Below are 22726 nucleotides of genomic sequence, written 5' to 3'. Positions count from 1 at the left end.
TAGGTAGTGACAGGGACCCCCAGGTAAGGTATTGGCAGGGACTGACCAGGTTAGGTAATGGCAGAGAGCTCCATGTTAGGTAGTAACAGGGACCGCTGTAGGTTAGGTATTAACAAGTGCTGTGCTTCCTACTCACAGTGCTTAGTCAGCTCAGATCAGTGCTGCCCGCCAGTGTCCTCCACCGCCACCCATCCACACTGCCTTCATGGGGGCAGCACGGTGGCACAGTGGTTAGCGCTTTCGCCTTGCAAGTGCTGGGTCCCCGGTTAGAATCCCAGCCAGGTCAACATCTGCAAGGAGTTTTTGTATGTTCTCCCCGTTTCCTCCCACATCCCAAAAACATACAGATAAGTTAATTGCCTTCCCCCCTCAAAAATTGGCCCTACACCATACATGCACTACACGATACATACATATGACTATGGTAGGGACTAGATTGTGAGCCCCTCTGAGGGACAGTTAGTGACAAGACAATATACTCTGTACATCGCTGCGTAATATGTCGGCGCTATATAAATACTTAAATGTCAAGAAACTCCGATCTGCAGCGAAGTGAGGAAAGGGAGCACGGTGCGCACGCACTCGGCTGTGCTTCACGTGTGGGAAGTGACTGATATCATTTCTGCATGTGCAGTCAGTGCTGTCACTGCATACCATGTGCCCTTTCCTCACTTCGCCAGTGATCGGAGGTCTGGCTGAAGGCAGCATGGACGGGACGGCCCGGATGGGAAACTGCAATAGCGAGCGGCATACAACAGCAACGGCACAAGGTGGGTGCAGGCATGGTGCCCATGGATGATGTGGCGCCCATGCCACTAGCCATGCCTGCACCCCTGAAGATACACCACTGCTGGTTTACCATGAGCTTGCAGGGTAATCTGGAACTCTGTGTGCTTTAACCTTCCTGGCGGTAACCCCGAACGTAGTTCAGGGTAAGCCACGCAGGAGGTTTTCTCAGGCCCTGCTGGGCCGATTTGGCCGGACGCTTACAGGTCGCATGTAAACAAACTCACTGTGTGGCCAAATAGTAAAACTACACCCTAAAGCATTTTACATATACAAATACATTAGTTTTACACAATAAATTAACTCATTACCTCTGACACTCCCCAATTTATTATTATTATTTTTTTTTATTATTAAAAAAAAAAAAATACAATAAAAATACAATAAAAAAAAAAACATAAATAGTTACCTTAGGGACTGAACTTTTTAAATATTTATGTCAAGAGGGTATAACACTGTTACTTTATAAACTACGGGCTTGTAATTAGGGATGCTAAATAGGAATGAAATGGTATGACGTGTATATCAATTGGTAGAAATCAAATACTTTATTGGTTACAAAGGATTAATAAAAACGTACAGACATTAATTAAAATCAAGGCAAGTTGCGGAGCCTGAATTTCGCATACCTGAACGCTGCTGCACTATACACTCAAACTTCTCATTCGTTCATCATACACTGCAAAAACGCTAACTGGACATAGGAAAGAGTGGTACCACTTTAAATTCTTACTGCTTGAATATGTCAAAAATTGCCTTAGCCATTGCTGATGTGTTAGATATTCTGTCCACTTCATAAGCAAAGCAGGATAGTGTACATTTAGATTAGTAGTCCAAGACTTTAGCCATCATACTGTCAGTCTTGGTAAAAGAAATGCAGACAGTTGCAGAAGCACAAGTGGAAGCCAGAAGCAAGATTGCAAAAAACAGCACAAAGATTGGATCTCACCACCATCTCTTAGCAGTCCATCATATGTTGCTGCGCAGTTAAGTAAGCTGTGTGGCTAGGGGAGCTGTGTGGACCTGCTGCTGGCCGGCGTCCCGAGCCTGCTCCTCGTGAGGTCTCCACGGCTTAGCGTCCCCTTAACCAATTTGGCATGTCCTTTACCGGCAGCGGCAGAGTAGCAGTCCGAAAGCGTATGTGCGTGATGAAGTTGCGTGCACGCTCAGATGCGCTCAGGCTCCGCCCACCTACGCGTTTCACGCCGTGGGCGTTTCCTCAGGGTGAGTGACATTTGCCCTTCCCCGGCTCCATTTTGTAGTAGTCAGATCCCTCCTCCGTGGGTGTGTCTAGGCTTACGTAGTGTCCCATGACGGCTCCTAGAGTCATAGCGAAGGCAAGTAATAGGGGGGCAATGGCTTCTAACGGACATAGATTGATCAGACCATCTAGCCCATTCACAACTATGTGTTCTGGGATTCTTACAATGGTCTCTTGTAGCTTTTATGTGTGACTTTACACACACACAGGGACTCCATACTCGGCTCTATTAGTTATATGCATTCATACGTAAATATGCTCGCAGGTCCAATTCCCTATAGAGGCCACGTGGATACAGTGTATTCAACTTGTAAATCCACATGGCCTCTCTACAATACAACAGATCATCATAGTCCCCTCTTCTGTTAGACACATTCAAACGATAGATCCCCTTTACTGTAGTACCTTTAAGACTACGCCCATAGAACTCAGCATAGTGCGTAGCAAGAAAACATTTTTCTTCATCAACTTCAATTAGTCTAAAATGCTCTAAAACCCTGTCATTTAACATCCTTTTGGTTTTGCCTATATATTTTAGACCACAGGGGCACTCAATCATGTAAATTACCCTCATGGTCTGACAATTTATGCATGATCTGATGTCATACATTTTTATCCCTGCACTATCACTGAAATGTTTATTATCTAGTCGATCGATGTATGTCCATACACAATTTGCACTTTGCACACTGATATGAACCATTTGGGACAAATCTGCTCAGCCATGTGGAACTGTCTCTCCTGTACTCGCTCTGGACCAATCTGTCACGTAAATTTTGTGCTCTCTTTGCCGTTATTAAAGGCCTAGGACCAACAATTTCCAAAATTTCCGATGAGGCTGTAAGGATACCCCAATTTTTTTCCAAAATATTGCGGAACTCTTCCCAATGTCCTCCATATCTGCTAATTAGTCTCAAATAGCCGTCCTCTTTTTTTTTCTGTCTCCTAGGACCACCCTCATGTAGTAGGCTATGTCTATTAACATTCCAGGCCCTCCTCAAAGCCCTACGCAAAATTCGATGGGAGTAGCCTATTAATCGAAATCTATCAAACATCTCTCTAGCCTCCTGTTTAAAGATTTGATCTGTGGAGCAATTACGACGTAGACGTATAAACTGGCCATACGGTATCCCCCTGATCAATGACGGTGGATGATGGCTTGATGCATGAAGCAGGCTGTTGCCTGCAGTGGGCTTACGATACGTAGATGTAATTAATTTTTCGTTATTGACCTCTATTTTAAATCTAGGAAGCTCAAAGAATGTGGACTTGCTATATAGGTTAATTTTATATTTTTATTATTGGTATTCCATCTTTCCATAAATTAATTTAGGCTTTGTTCTGTTCCAGTCCAGACCAGGAGCACGTCATCTATGTAACGAAGCCATAGAGCGGCGTGTGCCCGATATCCATCGTCCCGATATCCCACCTGGTGCTCCCAGAGCCCCAGGTGGAGACAGGCATATGCCGGTGCACACGCCGCCCCCATTGACGTGCCCCTGATCTGCCTGTAATAACCTCCGTCGAACATGAAACAGTTAAAATTGAGGATCATCTCCACTGAGTCATATATGAATTGATTAAACTCCTCAGCTTCGGGGTATAAACCCCTCAAGAGGAATTCGACTGCCCGGAGCCCCTCCCCATGTGGAATCGACGTGTATAAAGATTCCACATCGATTCCCACAAGGAGGGACCCCGGGGGGACAACTACCTCAACAAGGGCCTCCAGCAGGCTCTTGGTGTCCAAGACAAATGATGGGAGCTGGCTGACAATAGGCTTCAATCGTTCATCTACATATTTTCCTAGGCGCTCAGTGGGACTTCCTACCCCTGATACTATGGGGCGGCCGGGGGGATTTTTTGGATTTTTGTGGACTTTAGGGATCGTGTAGAGTATAGGAATATTGTATGTATCAACTTTAATGAAATCTCGTTCATTGTCTGTGACAACTTGTTTGTGCCAAGCTTCATCTACTAGGTCATTAACTTTATGGGCTATCAATGGAAAGGGGTTATTCTGCAATTTTTGATAGGTGTTGGGATCACTTAGTTGTCTCTTAATCTCTGTAACATAGTCATCCTCATTGAGGAGCACTACGTTACCCCCCTTATCCCCTGGTTTTATTATAATGCCCTTAGCTTCTTGTAGTTCTCTTAATGCTTGTTTTTCATCTTTGGAGAGGTTCAAATTTTTTTTTTTTTACTTTTTTTAGACCAGTCTTTTGCCAACAGATCCTGGTTGACAGTTTCTAAGACGACTGATATGTATTTGTTTGTAGTTAATGGTGGCATTTTAGTGGATTTCTTACGGAGATTGGTAGGATTTTTTGTGGGATCAAAATTGAGGGAAGTATTAATATACTTATTGTCATGACACTAGCCATCATCTTCATGATTCACTGAGCAAAGGGATATGTCTAATGAATTGTTTTGCTCCAATGGATCATTAGCAATTGCTAATTTAGTTTCATCATCTGACTGAGAGTCTAGATTGTCCCTACTTTCCACTAAAACATTTTCATCTTTGCTTTCATGGTGCCATAATTTTAAGGCTACTTTCCGCAAAAATAACTTCACATCTTTGTACATTTCAAAGACAGTTCCTTCAGTTTGAGGTGAGAAAGAGAGCCCCTTATTCAGCAGGGATAGGTGATTTTGATTCAGATGGAACTTGGACAGATTTATCACCGTATTGTCTTTACTATTTATTTTTTCCCTCTCCGTTCCAATTGACTTCGGGTGGTGACTCCCCCTTGGTCTCGTTTCCTCTGATCCTCTCCTTTCTCCCCACTTTTTTCTTCATCCTCGCTCCCTTCTCTCGTATGTCTTGCCTCTCCTCTCTGTCCCCTCTTTTGTCTACTCCTCCCTCTCCTATTCCCTCCATATCTTTTACCACTTTGCCCCCTTTGTGCTCTCTTATCTACAAAGGTCACTGATTTCTTTAAACTTGTTCCTGATCCTATTGATGCATCCGTTTCTCCCCCTGATCCCTCATCTGAGGATCTACCACTGTGATGCTGCTTATTCTTATATCTTTTTTGGGATAGTCTTACTGATGGGTCCAGAGCCTCCTCTGGATCCCACCGAGCCAGATCTTTCGCAAATTTGGCTTGTTTATTCTTTTTGATATCACTGAATTTTTTTCAATTTGTGTCTTTAATTGCTCATTCAATGGGAAAAAGTATTCACTATTTTGAAACATATTAAGGACTTTAACACTTTCCTGAACTTCCAGGGTGATTTCTCTGAGTTGTTCTTGCTCTTCCTCAGCGAACATTTTAATAATCTCTAATCCTCTTTTTAGAGCACTTTCCTTCCATTTAGCAATAAATCGCTCAGTATGTAGATTTTCTGCTGGGATAATTCTTTCCAAGATTCCATCTGGTACTATCCCTGCCTTATAATAAGAAAATTGTAATGAGGGATGGATGAAAAAAATGCACCTTTATTTCCAAATAAAATATTGGCGCCAAACATTGTGATAGGGACATAATTTAAACGGTTTTATAACCGGGACAAATGGGCAAATACATTTCATGGGTTTTAATTACAGTAGCATGCATTATTTAACCACTTCACCACTGAGGGGTTTTACCCCTTGAACACCAGAGCAATTTTCACCTTTCAGCGCTCCTTCCATTCATTCGTCTCTAACTTTATTGTTACTTATCACAATGAAATGAACTAAATCGTTTTTTTCGTCACCAATTAGGCTTTCTTTAGGTGGGACATTATGCCAAGAATCACTTTATTCTAAATGTGTTTTAATGGGAAAATAGAAAAAAATGTGGGAAAAAAATTATTTTTCAGTTTTCGGCCATTATAGTTTTTAACCATTACACCATCCAGCCACCATGATATAGAGCCCACAGCTTTCTATCAGTGAAAAAAAAATTACTTTCAGGGAAGTAATGCAACTGTGGAAGTTTCCAGGAGACATGAAAGCCCCGCTTTGTTTTTAGTTGGTTTTTAACCTTGTACCCCAATAAAGAATTTGTCATTTATGTGAACTTGGCCAAATCTGTTGATTTATTACAGATAACTGTTTATATTTTGTGGGAAGTCTGTTTTCTCTTGTTGATCCCCTGTCAACTATTCTAGTGTCGATGCACTTTCACCCTCATGGTGAATGTAGCATGGCAAGATGGAAGCAGGAAGCTGGCATGAGTAGAGGAAGCAGGGCTGAGATGGCAATGGGAATGGGACACAGACAACAATATTTATGACTTGGGAAGTACTTCCGGGGTCATGGCCCTTTTGGATTTCTTCGGGGCCGGGGATGAACAGCGCCAATTCGTGTGGGAGGCGATGTGGTGCAGGTAGCATGTTTTTTTATTGCCATTTTGCTTCGAAGTGAATCTGAAGCGAAATTGTAGCCTGTGGATCCAGACTCCCCTCTACTGAGGTATCTAACTTTTGTTTTAAAGAGGAACTCCAGTAAAACTAATGTAATAAAAAAGTGCTTCATTTTTAGAATTATGTATAAATAATTTAGTCAGTGTTTGCTCATTGTAAAATCTTTCCCCTCCCTGATTTACATTATGACATTTATCACATGGTGACATGGGCAGCACGGTGGCGTAGTGGTTAGCTCTCTAGCTTTGCAGCGCTGGGTCCCCGGTTCGAATCCCAGCCAGGACACTATCTGCAAAGAGTTTGTATGTTCTCTCCGTGTCTGCGTGGGTTTCCTCCAGGCACTCCGGTTTCCTCCCACATTCCAAAAACGTACGGATAAGTTAATTGGCTCCCCTAAAAATTGGCCCTAGACTACAGTACTTACACTACATAATATAGACATATGGCAATGGTAGGGATTAGATTGTGAGCTCCTTTGAGGGACAGTTAGTGACAAGACTATATATATATATATATATCTATCACACTGTACAGCGCTGCGTAATATGTTTGCGCTATATAAATACTAAATAATAATAATGTTTACTGCTGGCAAGTTATGTCACTGGAAGGAGATGCTGCTTGCTTGTTTGGCAGTTGTAAACAGCTGTTATTTCCCACAATGAGGCGCCGACATCACACTGTGGGACTGGGAGGGGTTTCACCACAATATCAGCCATACAGCGGCCCTCTGATGGTCTGTTTGTGAAAAGGAATAGATTTCTCATGGGAAAGTGGGTATCAGTTACTGATTGGGATGAAGTTCAATTGTTGGTTACAGTTTTTCTTTAAAATCACAGGTTTGCTTTAAAGACAATTTAATTCATCAGATAACTGTTCTTTGATTCTATCTCCAACATTCCTTTATGTGAACATTTGGAGATGGACAAGGCAATCCATTTATAAGTTACACATGAAATGTAAGCACATTCTGTACATCCAGTCAGGGAGAGGGACATTAGAGTAGGGAAGATGGAAATGGGGGTTTACTTCTGAAATACCATCAGTTGTTAGCTGTCATTTAGAGGCAGGTATTCTGCAGTAGAAGAATTGACATGAGCGTGTGTAGCAGGTCTGCCTTCTCCTGCCAGGCCTGATTGATAACACACTTCAGCGAGTTGTGCGAGACCTTTACTAAACGTGGGTGGATTCGGCTCCACCTTACTAGGCCATTTAAACTTTCCAGCGCAGTTTATTGGCACGGAGAAGCATTCTTTTTAACAACGGCTGAGGCAGAGGCCAATAGAGGGACCAGAGGAGATCCGGGGGAGGGCGCACTACTGAGCTACTCCCACTTTACTCCTTGTTTGCAAGCTTAGGTTCCATAACAAACTGCGCTGTGGCTGCGGGCGGCTGTAAGAGGACGTGAACCGAGCTGCTGAGCCGGGGATGGGATTTCCGCGTTGCCGTGATAGCGCCACAGTTCCGTCTTCCTGACCTCCCTGCACTCTACTGGCCCCATAGACTCCCTGCAGCCCGGACACATGCACGCTGCGTACTGGAAGTCGCCCGCTTCCACTCTGCATCTCATCGCGTTGGGCAAGTTTGGTTTCCTGGTTTGACACTTTTTTTTTTTTTTTTTTTTTTTTTTTTTTACCATGGAGAGGAGACTCGTTAGCGAGTGATAACTGCCCGGAAGTCAGTCCAAAGGCAGCTTATCATTAATCTGTATACCAGTGATAAGTGGAAGGGATTTGTAGCTGGACATCTTCCCCGCCCCCCATCTCGGATCTGATCTACACACCCCCTTCTCAACATGACTGAGGAATCCGAGCTTCCGTCCGGTGCAGTGACTGTATATCAGGGTAAGAAGTACAAATGATGCTTTTATTATACTCGCAGTACTAGGAATTAACACGAGGGCAGATACTGCACTATGATCATGGAGGGACATACCTTCCTTTCCAAGTTGGCAGTGTAATCTAATGATTTAAAGTTCTGTGGGGCTTGTTTTATAGATTTGCATGGACTGTGTTGGAAAACTTGTCAGTCCAGACCGTGACCTGTGGCTTTTTGGTAAGTTGCTGAAGTGGGAGGCAGTGAAACCACGTCTTCAAAATGCATGTATTTTTCTGCGGTGTAAAAACACACATACTGGTTTCCTATTGACATACTGTAATCGAGTATGTGATTTTGGTGCCTTTTAAAAACAGTACGGGCCCATTTCCTCAGGTGCGGAATTGTGTTTTCGTGCATGCGCCTGATTGAAATCATTAGGCTGCTGTCTGTTTTGCATGCAGGGGAAAACTTCGGATGGTTTGAGCAATCTGAATGTGGTGTTTTGCAGCACAATGTAAATGGGCTGTGAGGAGGGGTCTCCCTTGCCAAAATCACAGCAGTTGCCCCGCACCGCAAAAACGCACAAGAAAATGGACACAATGCTTTCCAATACAGTGCAGTGCAATTGTAGCAATATGCAATTTTCTGCTGCGGGAAAACAACCTGGCATTGCTGCTTTTGTTTGTTGGTTTTTTTGTTTGCAGTGCGTTTTTCTTAGGTAAGACAAACTTGCATAGGAAGCAGGAAGCCTCTGGGTCCTATAGAGGCTTCCCATGCCATCCTACAGTCCCCAGTACCCTGCAATTATCACCAGTAGGAACATCGGGGCTGTGCTCCTTTTCAGGCATAAGCATGGCTGTACAGCACCTGTGCAGTAAGCAGGAGGCATTCGTGCATGGGCAACTTTATGCTTCTGCGCAGGTGCAGTCCTGCTTGTGCCAGTAGAGGAGCGTGGCCCTGATAAGGGTAGCAACACACTAGGCAGAATTGCATGCGTTTTCCATAGCACATAGTGGAAAACGCATATGCGATTCTGCTTAGTGTGTTTCTACCCTTAGTAGGGTCCTGGCAAGGAGCACCTGGGAAGCCTCCATAGTATCCAGAGGCTTCCATCTTCTTTGGTAAGTATGTGTTTCTGAACCTGAGCTTTGGCTCAGGTTCCCTTTAAATTCACTGGGTACTATTTTTAAAAAGGAAAAAAGCCTGTGTTCAACCACAGTATAAAACACATACAGTCTGGAAAAGCACTCGTCGTTTCTGCAAACACAAGTGTGATCCCTCCCTGACAGATGAGTAAGGCAAAAATGGTGCTGTAAAGTTGGGTGTACCTGGCGCCGCCATAGCCCGTAATGGAAATTATGACTATTGCAGAATTCAGGCAGGAATGCCATCAAGAGATGAAGCCCACATTACGATAAAAAACGCTTGGCTGGCAGTCGAATTACATCTTACCCCAAAGCCAATGGCAGTCTGGGAATAGTAATTAATGCCACTGGGGCTTTTGCTGGGGCAGGGTGAGCAATTTTTCGGCTTCGCCTTGCACCCAAATTTCTTGGTGCCTTACATGTACACCTGACAAATAGTGTTTAGGTTTGTTATCATGACTTTTGCTATAGTGACCACTTGCCCCAGCCCAGTTGTAAATGAGTCAGTGATTGTGGAAAGTAATGTGTGTCCTTGAAACGTCACCAGCAGAGGGAAAAAAATAAACTTGCCAAGTTTGACAGTGTCTGTTTTAAGCATTTTAATTTTAGATTATTTTTCTTTCCAGTTTTCTTGAAAAAGTTTGCTTCTCCATTACGTAGTCATCTTTGCGAGCTAGCACTGAAAATACTGGACAGTTTTGTGTCCTGCCTAATGTGATAAAATGGGAATAAAAGCACCTCCTGTGTTCCCCTCTGAAAAATTGAATCATTTGACAGCTTTCTTCCTACTTCTTTTCCTTCGTGCTCCATTGTTCAGCAGTGAGTTTTGTGTCAATAAAGCTTTGCAGCTTTTGTTGCAGAGGTGTGGATTCCTGAGTGTGAATGTCCACAGAACATTAACCACTGAGGCATCGGAGCCCAAGTACTATTCTACTGTTTTGAGGGAGGGCTCTTTCACACTAGAGGCCTGCCAGTAAACAACATCCTGGACCCTCTACAATCTGGCTTTAAGAAACACCACAGCTGTGAAACAGTCCGCATCCAAGTCTGCAACGATCTGCTCATGGCAAGGGACAGAGGGGAATGCTCCATCCTGCTCCTCTCAGCGGCTTTTGATACAGTTGACCACGTACTCCTGCAGTTTGTTAAGCAGGATTTCTGTGGCATCAGTGGATCAGTCCTCCAGTGGTTCAGATCATTCCTGACAGAACACAGAGAGTATCCCTAGGTCCTATAATGTCCAAACCTGCACCTCTACAATTCGGAGTGCCACAAGGATCAATATTATCCCCTGTGCTGTTTGCAATCTGCATGCTGCCACTCGGTACACTTAATCAACGTCATGGCCTGACGTACCACTGCTACGCCGATGACACACAGCTATACCTGTCCTTCAAACCTGGGGGAACAGACCCTACTCCAAAAATAAACTCTTGCTTAGCTGAGCTACAGGCATGGATGAATGATAACTGGTTGAAACTGAATGCTGACAAAACTGAGGTCCTGTTTGTCCAAAGCCAGCACTCGCCATCAAAACAGCTCTATCCTAAAGCAACACCAATCAGGATTGGGAATTCAGACATAAACAGCTTCAACCTTGTGCGCAGCCTTGGCGTACTAATCGATGGGGAATTGAGTTTCAGAAACCAAATTTCATCTGTAGTTAAATCTTCCTACTTTCATCTGAAGAACATTGCAAAGATTAAACATCTGATTCCCCAGAGGATCTTCCAATCCTAGTCCACGCCTTCATCACATCACGGCTGGACTACTGCAATGTCCTTTATGCTGGCCTCCCCAAAAAGGACCTGCGTCGCCTGCAATTAGTGCAGAATGCTGCTGCCAGATTGCTAACAAACCAGCCTCGCCACTGTCACATTACACTGATCCTTCGCTCACTGCACTGGCTACCAGTAGAATGGAGAATACTCTTCAAGATTGGACTGCTGACATTCAAATCCCTGCACAATCTGGGCCCTGGATACATGAAGGACCTGCTGAAGCTGCACCACACCTCTCACAACCTCAGATCAGCAAGTTCTATAAACTTCGTCACTCCCAGAGTGCACCTCAAAAAATCTGGAGATAGAGCCTTCTGTCATGCTGCCCCTACTCTTTGTAACTCCCTGCCACACCCAGTAAAGACAGCACCATCCCTGGAGCTATTCAAATCCAGACTGAAAAGCCACCTGTTTATCCTGGCATTTCCAGACTTATATAATTCTTCCTCTGTACCACGATGGTCGGAGCCATGCTTATGCGCTTTGAGTCCCACGGGAGAAAAGCGCTTTACAAATGTTGGTTGTTGGTTTTCGGCGTTTTACCGCCACGGCCATAATTGGCGTTTTCCATGGTAAAATGAAAGTCCATAGACTTTAATTTTACCTTTCACACTTAACGCTGCGTTTTTAAGGGTTCAACGCTCCGAGGTGCTTTTTCAGGGCCTACCGCAGCGTTTCTCATTTCATTGATAATCATGTATTGGTGTTAAAACTCCTTCAAAACGCACCAAAGTGATGACAGCCAAAGGCAGCTTTTTGGCCTTTTCTACCACTGCCTCTATTGTGAAAGAGCCCTGATAGTGTATATAGATAGAGCATTTCCCAAAGCTTTTATGGCTTGTATACACCATTTTTCCTGTCAGATCGATGAGTCATTTCCAGCATCTCGTATCTGTTTAGATCGAGAAAGGGATCGATTTTGAGGTCAGTACTGCAGAGAATCGATCCTTTTCTCTGTTGGAAGCAGATCGGACATGCTGGAAATCAGTTGCCCCGTCAATCTGATGGGAAAATTGTATGGTGTGTGTGTGTGTGTGTGTGTGTGTGTGTGTGTGTATAAGCCATTACACCCCTGCACTGCTATCGGAGTACAGTAGACAGATTTGAGAGTATAAATCAGGCCATTAGCTGGCTATAAGGATTTCCCTTGGAAAAGACCAATGGGAATCTGCTCTAGCACCAGGGAGGTTCCCATTGATCTTTTAAAATCCAGTGGGAGTGCTATGCTGCTGCCTGGACTTCCAGTGCTTGTCCCCGAGACCAGCAGCAGTGTCAGCAGCGCGGAGGACCAGAATGGTGGCAGCGGCAGACCCAAATGGCAGTGGTGGGCCGAATGCACAAAGGTGATGAGTGTGAACATCTTGTCTCATCTCGTGCTACGATGGGGCACATTGTATCCGCTCAGTATATGCTGTTAACTTACCATTTCACATCCGGTGCAGGGTGGTCTGTGGCTGGGAGCGTTCTGCACATGCACAGTTGCGAGTTTTAGGAACTGTGCAGAACGCTCCTGACTACGCTTGGTAAGGACCGCACATGAGTAGTAGCCTGCGACAGGACTCAGTCGGCCAGCATTTGGAGGTGCACAGCAGAAGAACGGATTGTGTCGGGAGGACAGCGAGGGAGCTGAATGACTACCGGGGTCTGGAAGAAGCCCCATGTAAATTCTTTAGGTCAGTTAAGATTTCCTTTGAACTCATATTGCATATAAAAAAAAAAAAAAAAAAAAAGTACCGTGCCATTAAATGGTGAGGATTAAACAAGGGATAGCCCAGATAACAATTGTGGTTACTCCACTGTGTCTTTGAAAGACTGCAACAAACAAGAATGTTATTGATCATCGACGTAGAGTGTACATCAGTGGGTCATCACCCGCTGAAGCAAAGCCTTTGCAGTATTGGTAGAATGCTGTATAAAGTTCAGTGAATTGTTCATAGGTCCTTATGGTTCTTGTAATCTCCAGGTGTGCAAGGCCAGCATGAATGACACATATATGTACAGAATGTGCCCCCAAGTAGCATACATTTGAAAAAGTTGCGAGCTAATTTAAGCGCAATGTTAACTAACATAAACAATAACAAAACCTGTTAGTAACAATTTAATTGCGGTATTATCTGTAAATTTACCATGAATGTTTAACCTAACCTCTCCCTACTCTCACACAGAACCCTCCCCTGGTGGTGCCTTACTCTAAGACCTCCACTGGTGATGCCTAACCCTAAGACCCCCCCCCCCCCGATCCCCTGCTAACAATAATACGATAAATTTCAACCTAATTGCAGCCGCCCGCTAAATAGCGTAACAACTTTCCATATTATGATAAATAACAATTGCGCCCACGTACTGTATATCAATAAATAACTGCGCCTCATTTTGGCAGTGACTTTTTCAATTGCTCCTCCCCAAGTATTAGTTTCATACAGACATACATTTGCAGTCTTCACACATTTAAAGCCCTATTTCAGCTCTCATTTTTTATTTTTTTCAAAGGATAAGAACAGAGAAAAATTACATGAACAAAAGACATAGGTGTCATATATATCGTATCATTACACATAAAAAGGAAACAAGTATGTGACTAACTGAGGAAAGTCTTATAATTACATAATATAAGCGTACATGCAGGGCCATCAGCCGGAGTGGCTCCGTAGGCTTAGAAACATACATATTTGAAAAGGAAGGAGGGGGTTGCCTGATTAACAATTAAAATTTGTAAAAGGCTAGCTATCAGTGCAGTACAGCAGGTCTGTTAAAATTTTCTGAAAGGCCGGCTTTCCTGGGCCCAGAGGGAACATACACCAGGAGGACTATAATCGCTGACATTGTACAGACTTCTGCCACATAAACAGACTCTCCCCCTCCAAAACAGATGATTATATGACAAAGACAAACATGAAAAAGAAAAAGTGAGAAGACTGAGGTTGCGGTCGGACATGACGAGGACCCGGGGCAAGCCAAGGGAAGCACCCGCACACAAACAAGCAGTCTCCCAACGCCGGGGGAAAAGGCAATGGCTGGGGGAAACCTCCAGTTCTATTTAAGACCAATCCCATTCTAATTAACTACTCTTGAGTGAGCGATAATGCTGCATTTCTTTAAATTCGAACCAGCCAAACCAGGTTTTCCAGTATTGCTCATGTCTATCGTGTATTGTTGCAGTTAAATCTTCCATTTGTTGTCTGCCCCATCAAACCGAGCCATTCTCTAATTGTATGACAAGAACAGAGGCGCCAAAAGAATAAAAACACTATTTAAAAAGTTTAAAAGTTGCTGAGGAGGCAGTGGTGGACTTACCTCCAGCAAGTAGACACAACAAGCTGTGTATTTTGAACAAATTAAATTTATTGGTACACTCCGGGGGGCAGTCGCAACGCGTTTCGCAGGCAGAGCCCGCTTCCTCAGGCAATAGTAAACGGAGTACACAACAGCATTAGGTCCGGGTAACACCTGGCGCCAGGTGTTACCCGGACCTAATGCTGTTGTGTACTCCGTTTACTATTGCCTGAGGAAGCGGGCTCTGCCTGCGAAACGCGTTGCGACTGCCCCCCGGAGTGTACCAATAAATTTAATTTGTTCAAAATACACAGCTTGTTGTGTCTACTTGCTGGAGGTAAGTCCACCACTGCCTCCTCAGCAACTTTTAAACTTTTTAAATAGTGTTTTTATTCTTTTGGCGCCTCTGTTCTTGTCATATTGAATATCCACCCTTGGTGGAGGGGGATACCCCATCTTTTTTCCTATCTACAGAGAGCGACTTCTTAATCCTGAGTGAGGACAGGCTAATCTCCTCACCTGCTTATATAGTGGTTACCTGGAGGTAACCCATGTTTGTGAGTATAATATTGTACTCTGTTTTTATCTTCCCATTATCATAACCTACTACACTATATTTTGGCTCTCGGTTCTTCTCTTTACATAATTCTCTAATTGTAGGTGGTTGCACTGATTTCCAGTGCCTAGCAACTAAGGCTCTAGCCGCATTAACCAAATGCCTTGTTAAGGTTTTCTTTATCTTCTGATTGACCACGTGTTATGATGGAGCAGAAAGAAAGCTGAGTTATCAGGGGGAAGGAAATCAGTCAGTTCATGCATAATACTTCTAACATCAGATCAAAATTGAGTAAGTTTAGCGCAATACCAGAATGTGTGAAGCAAGGTGCCTATTTCCTGTCCACATCTTCAGCAGAGATTGGAAGAGGTAGGGAACATGGAGTGCAATCGGGCTGGGGTTAAATACCACCTGGTTAGGATTTTATATCCAGATTCTTGAGACCTAGAAGAGATAGATGATTTATGAGCAAATACCAAAATTTTGTCCCATTGTTTGTTAGTAAATGTAGTCCCCACGTCTTGTTCTCAATTATTCCGGAATGTATCCGAAGGAGCGTGAGGGTCGTTTAATAAAGAATACATTAATGAAATCATTCCTTTTACCTGGCCCTCACTGAAGCATGTTCGCTCAAAGATGGTAAGAGGTCTTGCAAAGCTAGATTTGGTGCCTTGGGATAGGATGAAATGTCTAAATTGTACCCAGCTCCAGTGGTCTAATTTCTGTGTGCCAAGAATTTGTTCCAGTGTTTGAAGGGACGCCCAATCTCCATTCGCAAGCAAATGGTGAGCACGTAGAGACTGTTCTCCTCTCCAGGCTGAGTAGCTCCTGGAGGGAAGGCCTGGTGGGAAGGAAGGGTTGCTCAAGATGGGAAGAGGAGAGGGTCAGGGCGATACCTGAGAGAGGTGTCTATTTGGTGAAAGTGTGTGAACTCCCAGGTACTTCATATATCGAGAGGGCCAGCGGAATGGGAAGTTATCTTGGATGTTAGCTTTGACAGAGCTAGGAAGGACTCCCATCGCCTCACTCTTATCATAGTTAATTGACATATTTGAAAGGGACCCATATTTCCGAAATTCCAGCAAAAGGTTGAGGAGAGATATGTGGGGATTGGTCAGATAAAATAGCATATCATCTGCATAAGCAGCAACCTTATGATGGGATCTCGGGAGTTCAACCCCTTTAATATCTATATTATTGCGGATTGTGCATAGAAATGGTTCGAGGGAAAGTGCAAATATCAGAGGGGACAATGGGCAGCCCTGACGTGTGCCATTTAGAATATTAAATGAGTCTGATAGGACTCCATTGGCTTTCACCTTTGCATTGGGACAGGAATATAGGGCGAGGATCCTTTTACGCATCATGCCACCCAGACCAATATGGCGAAGAGTGCCTTCAATGAAGTCCCAGTCCACCCTATCAAATGCTTTTTCAGCATCGGTAGAAAGAAGAAGAGTAGGAGTGGACCGAGACCTCACCCAGTGCAGAATATTAAGGGTACGGATAGTGTTATCCCTGGCCTCCCGACCTGGGACAAAGCCCACTTGGTCTAGGTGGATGAGCTTAGGTAGCAGGGGAGTTAACCTATTAGCTAAAATTTTAGAATATAGCTTAAGATCCACATTTAGGCCCAGTGCACACCAAAACCGCTAGCAGATCCGCAATACGCTAGCGGTTTTGGGAGCTGATTTCAGAGCGATTCTAGGTATGTTTAGAGAGGTTTTCTAAACATACCTAGCGGTTTTGCGTGCGTTTTTGTGTAGCAGATTACACATATTGTTACAGTAAAAGCTGTTACTGAACAGCTACTGTAACAAAAATGCCTGGCAAACTGCTCTGAACTAGCGTTTTTCAGAGCGGTTTGCGTTTTTCCTATACTTTACATTGAGGACGAAACGCTTCCGAAAACCGCAAACGCGCAGCAGGAGGCGCGTTTGCGGCTTGGCATAAACCGCAAACCGCCGGTGTGCACCATCCCATTGCAATACATTAGACAATTGTTTTTAGAGGCGGATGCGGCCGGCGGATCGCTCCAAAAACCGCTCGGTGTGCACTGGGCCTAAGAAGAGAAATTGGCCGGTAACTTTGGCATTGTGCCGAATCTTTGCGTATGACAGTAATGTGGGATTCTAGCATTTGGGAGGAAAACCAATGCTGGTCAAGTGGGGGATCCGAGATTGTGTTAAAAGCTCTCAGGAGGTGAGAGGAAAGCAAGTGTCTGAATTTTTTATAGTATTCTGAGGAATACCCGTCTGGGCCTGGCGCCTTGCCAGCAGGCATCTGAGATAGAGCTATCCCCAACTCATCCTCTGTGAAAGGCTCCTCAGGTGTTTTAGTATCAATTTGTGACAGCCAAGGCATTTGAGAATCCCTCAGGTAAGATTTAATCTTGTCTCGCTTGCTGTCCGTGGAGAGATTGAGTGATGTAGAGGGCAGATTATAGAGACCAGAATAATATTCTTTGAATATTCTTGAAATGTCTTTATAATCATAATGCAAAGTACAGGATTTATCCTTAATACAGGAAATGTAGCTGCTGGATTGCTGAGATCTCAAAGCCCTTGCCAACATGGAACCACATTTATTTCCCCATTCATAGAAAGTGCGCCTACATCTCTCTGCATCAAATTTGGCCTTATGAAACAGCATGGATTTAAGGCGTTCTCTAGCTTCTGATAAGGCAGACAATGTGGATGAGGCCATGTCCCCCTTATACAGGACTCCTTGTCACTTATCAATGACTTGGAATCTAAGCATATCTTTTTCCCTTTTACGCCTGGCACCTTCTAGTATCAATATGCCCCGTGCGTAGCATTGATGTGTTTCACAAATGGTCATTGGGGACATGTCCTCAGTCACATTCACCTGAAAGAACGCCTCAAGCTCGCATTTAAGTTTTTGGAAAATTTGCTTATCCTGTATCAGGGAGTTATTAATTCGCTAAGTAGGAGGTCTAGATCTGTTGTCCCCCCCCCCCCCCCCCCCCCCCAATTCAGTTCAATCCAAACCGGAGCATGGTCTGATAAGGTTATATTACCTACTGTATGCCAGGGGAAGCCGAGACCGATAAGTTATGTGATATGAATACATAGTCTATCCTGGTATAGGAATTATGTGGGAAAGAGAAAAATGTGTAGTCCTTCTGTGAGGGATTATGGAGTCTCCATGCATCCAGCAGCTGCATATTGTGCAATAGCGCTTTGCATTTACGTAGAATTTTGTTTGAGAAAGGAGACCTCTGGGAGGATGAGTCTAAAGAGGGCTCCAAGACCATGTTTAAGCCTCCCCCCCCCCCCCCCCCCCCCCCCAAGGATAATGCTGCCTTCTGCAAATTAGTTTAGCCTGGAGAGGAAATTCTGGAGAAAAGTTATCTGCTGAGAATTTGGGGCATAAATTGCGCCTATCGTGACTTTTTGATTTGGAAGTAAGCCTTTAATCAGATTAAAGCGTCCAGACTTGTCGCCAAATTCCTCAACAAGGGTAAAAGGGGTATCTTTTGCAATTAGTATGGCAGTACCTTTAGTTTTTGTACCCTCGCGCAAGCGGCTGCTTCCTGTCAATTCACGGCGGGGGGCTCCGTGAATAGCCTGCGGGCCGCCGATGTTGGCTCGCAGGCTAAATGTAAACACAAGCGGAAATAATCCGCTTTGTTTACATTGTACGGCGCTGCTGCGCAGCAGCGCCGTAAGGCAGATCGGCGATACCCGGCCAATCAGCGGCCGGGGATCGCCGCCATGTGACAGAGGACGTCCTGTCACTGGCTGCACAGGACGGATAGCGTCCTGTGCAGCCCGGATCACTGGGGGGACAGGTAGGAGAGGGAGGGGGAGGGAATGTCGCCGCGGAGGGGGGCTTTGAGGTGCCCCCCCGCAACTAGCCTGCACGCAGGAGCGATCAGACCCCCCTGCACATCATCCCCATAGGGGGAAAAAAAGGGGGGCGATCTGATCGCTCTGCGTGCACGCTGATCTGTGCTGGGGGCTGCAGAGCCCACCCAGCACAGATCCCATCAAACAGCGCTGGTCCTTCAGGGGGGGTAAAGGGTGGGTCCTCCAGTGGTTAAGGACCAGTGTCACGAAAATCTTAATTTTGAAAATATATGTAAATATATACAAATAAGAAATACATTTCTTCCAGAGTAAAATGAGCCATAAATTACTTTTCTCCTTTGTTGCTGTCACTTACAGTAAGTAGTAGAAATGTGATAGAACTGAGAGGTTTTGGTTTTGTCAGATTTCTACTACTTGCTGTAAGTGACAGCAACAGGAGAAAAGTAATTTATGGCTCATTTTACAGTGGAAGAAACTACTTATTTGTGTTTACATATGTTTTAAATGTTAAGATTTTTGCGACAGTGGTCCTAGTTTAATACAGTACTGTTTCTTTTCTCAGTTTTTTTTCTTTTCTCTATGCTGCCTCGCGTTCTCTTTAATAATAACAATTCCTAGATATAGGTTTTAAAGCAGAACTACAGTCAAGCATAACCTAGCTAGGAGTTACTAACTTTAATTATTCAATCGGACTTTGACCCCCATAGCTGTGTAAGAAAAAAAATTGCAAGCAACCAAAGAATATTTCATTTAATTAAATGGGGAGTGCACTTCACAAACCACAACCTAATCTCCAATTCATTATATAGACAGGATTAACAGCTACAGAGCGCAACTAAAGTAATTTTAAACCAAGGCAGGCTTCCATTGGATTGGTTTTACAGTGTAACTGGAATGAGACCACAATTTTACAGAAATGGCTTGAATGACTCCTCGTCAAGCACTCAGATTGTTTGTTTACTGTTAATAAAAGCAGCAGATGACAGTATGAAACTGAAGCAATGCAGAACCACCATTGGGTTGGAAAATTTCCACTCTTCTGTATTGATGGAGGATGGATGAGTGCTGATGGTCAATGAGATGTAAATACCAGCTGGAATGCAGACTTATGCTAGGTAAACACGAGAACATTTTCTGCCAGATCGTTTTTTTTCCAACATGTCCAATCTTAATTTCGATTGATTTTCTGTTTTGTTTTGTTTTGTTTTTTAAGATCGGACATGTTGGAAAACAATTGATCTGGCATGTAAATCTAATAGAAAATTGTATCGTGTGTACCTAGCATTAAAGCACCTTGGAACTGAATCAATCCAAACTGACAGGAAGTAGATTTGGTATTCCAGGCCACATACCTCTGGGTTGAAAAAGGTATGCTTACCTCCCATAGTTAAGGAGCTGAAGCAAGGTAGCCCTGAACACATTCTTCTTGATCTGTTTTGCTACTGTCTCTTCATTTATTATAATAGTAAGAATAGCAGTGCATGATTTTGGAGGCCAGCAGTACCTCAGAAATTTAGTGCCCCTTTCTGCAAAGTAGATATTTGGTTGGGTATAAAACATAGGTTGTGAGAACTTCGCTGATGAGTAACAAAATGACAAAGGGTTTGTGGCACAAATACAGTTAAACAATATATTTTTGATGATCAGTATTATACCAAGTAGTGAAGTTGCTGCCAGGAAGGGGAAGTGCTCAAATACCGGTTCTGCATGGGTGTAGACCAAGACCTCTGTACTGAGACGCACTATGGAGCGGCTTCTAGTGGGTGAGGTATCGTATTTTTTACATTTCAAATTAACACCTTGCCTCCCACACTCCCAGTCCCCAGTAGTTAAATATACAATAAAATACATAAATAGTTACCTTAGGGACTAAACTTTTATAATTTGTATGTCAAGAGGGTACAGTACCGTTACTTTTTAAAATATAGGCTTGTAATTAGGGATGGAAGCAAACTGAAAAAATGCACCTTTATTTCCAAATAAAATATTGGCGCCATACATGGTACTAGGGAAAAATTGAAAACTTAACAATAACTGGGACAAATGGGCAAATTAAATGTGTGGGCTTTAATTACGGTAGCATATATTATTGTAAAACTATATAGTGGCTGAAAATTGAGAATTTTTTTTTTACTTTTTTACCTGTTAGAATAAAATTCTTAGAAAAAATTACCCCCCCCCCCCAAAAAAGCCTAATTGTTGGGGGGGTAAAACAAATATAGATTGTTTTGTTGTGATAAGTAGTAATAAAGTTGTAGTAATGAATGAAAGGAGCGCGGACAGGTGAAATTTGCTCCCCTTTTTTTTTTTTTTTTTTTTTTTTTAGGTGAAAACCTCTTGGAGGTAAAGTGGTTAAATGACTTGCTCTGAGTCTCAGCATATTCCAATGACTGGCGGTGTTTGATTTGTTACTGCAGTCAGGTGCATTTTGCATAGTTCATAAGTGAAAGGCACTTCTGTCAGTGATGTGCGTGGAATTTGGGAGTGTGATTAGGTGTGTCTATTTGCACTATGTTTAGTGTAACACAGTGTACTGCCTTGCTTTGTTATGTTTTGTAGGAGTACAGAAGGTAATGTGCTTTGATTAGGAAATACCATCGTCTTTGTTATGCAATGTGTAAGGTTAATATTAAACTGCTATGCTCACACCATGATACTTATTTGTTATGGCTAGAGATCTTATTTGGCTCTTGCAAACTGATTCCTCCTTTTAATTGCTTGTTTGCAAACACCTGACTCAGAGTAAATCATGAATATTATAGTTTTAAAGCTGGGTGTGTATTATTTCACACAAAAATTTTCATTCAAAGCACATGGGTATAGCTTTGCTATTTGTATGAACTAGCATATAGTCCAACACCATTAAGGGCCTTTTTCCACTAGCCTGCGATTTGATTCTGATCGCAAGGTACATTAAACTAATGGAAACTGCAGCAGCAATTTCCATTAGTGCGATCCGATTGCGATGCGATTTTGGTCAAAGCGCAATCGCTGTCCTGCCGCGTTTTGTATGCGATTGAGCTGTACTATGAGTATAGTACAGGGGTCGGCAACCCGCGGCTCCGGAGCCGCATGCGGCTCTTTTTCTCCTTCGCCGCGGCTCCTAGGCGGCTCCGGTGTCAGTGGCTGACTGGCTGCGGGGCGCATGTGACGTGTGCTGTAGTTGCTGGCCGGCAGCCTATCAGAGAGGCCGCCGGACCAGTGCCGTGCAGGGCTTCGGGCGGCCATTTTCCCGTAGCCCTGCAGGCAGGACGTGACGTAGGTAGAGCATCGTAGGAGTTGCGCGCCACTAGGTCGGGACCGGAGGTCGTGACAGGAGGACATCGTGACAGGAGGTCTTCTGACGAGGTGAGTAAATGGGTTTTTTTTTTTTCAGATCTGCTTGGATTGTGCATATGGGGGTCATATCTGCGAACTATCTGTGCATATGGGGGTCATATCTGCGAACTATCTGTGCATATGGGGGTCATATCTGCGAACTATCTGTGCATATGGGGGTCATATCTGCTAACGATCAGTGCATATGGGGGTCATATCTGCTAACGATCAGTGCATATGGGGGTCATATCTGCTAACGATCAGTGCATATGGGGGTCATATCTGCTAACGATCAGTGCATATGGGGGTCATATCTGCTAACGATCAGTGCATATGGGGGTCATATCTGCTAACGATCAGTGCATATGGGGGTCATATCTGCTGAAGGATTGTGCTTATGGGGGTCATATCTGCTAACTATCTGTGCATATGGGGGTCATATCTGCTAACGATCAGTGCATATGGGGGTCATATCTGCTAACGATCAGTGCATATGGGGGTCATATCTGCTAACTATCTGTGCATATGGGGGTCATATCTGCTAACGATCAGTGCATATGGGGGTCATATCTGCTAACTATCTGTGCATATGGGGG

General features: G+C 43.9%; 1 protein-coding gene across 10 annotated transcripts in view; it reads left to right on the top strand.

The window, feature by feature from the left end:
- The window catches only part of LOC137519004 (dual specificity protein phosphatase CDC14C-like), a 217808-nt gene that overhangs the window by 102794 nt on the left and 92288 nt on the right, over nucleotides 1–22726 (top strand). The window contains exon 1 of one of the 10 annotated variants that reach the window (XM_068237604.1): nucleotides 7712–8250. The exons of the other annotated variants lie outside the window; for them this stretch is intronic. Coding sequence (XP_068093705.1) covers nucleotides 8202–8250 — 49 coding nt within the window. The 5' untranslated portion in view covers nucleotides 7712–8201. Of the gene's footprint in view, nucleotides 1–7711; nucleotides 8251–22726 lie in introns of those variants that run through there. 10 annotated transcript variants of the gene reach the window in all.

The sequence above is a fragment of the Hyperolius riggenbachi genome, chromosome 1 (genome assembly GCF_040937935.1).
Source record: "Hyperolius riggenbachi isolate aHypRig1 chromosome 1, aHypRig1.pri, whole genome shotgun sequence".
NCBI lineage: Eukaryota > Metazoa > Chordata > Amphibia > Anura > Hyperoliidae > Hyperolius > Hyperolius riggenbachi.
Note: the sequence above shows the minus strand (reverse complement) of the source record. Positions and strands in the feature narration are given on the sequence as shown.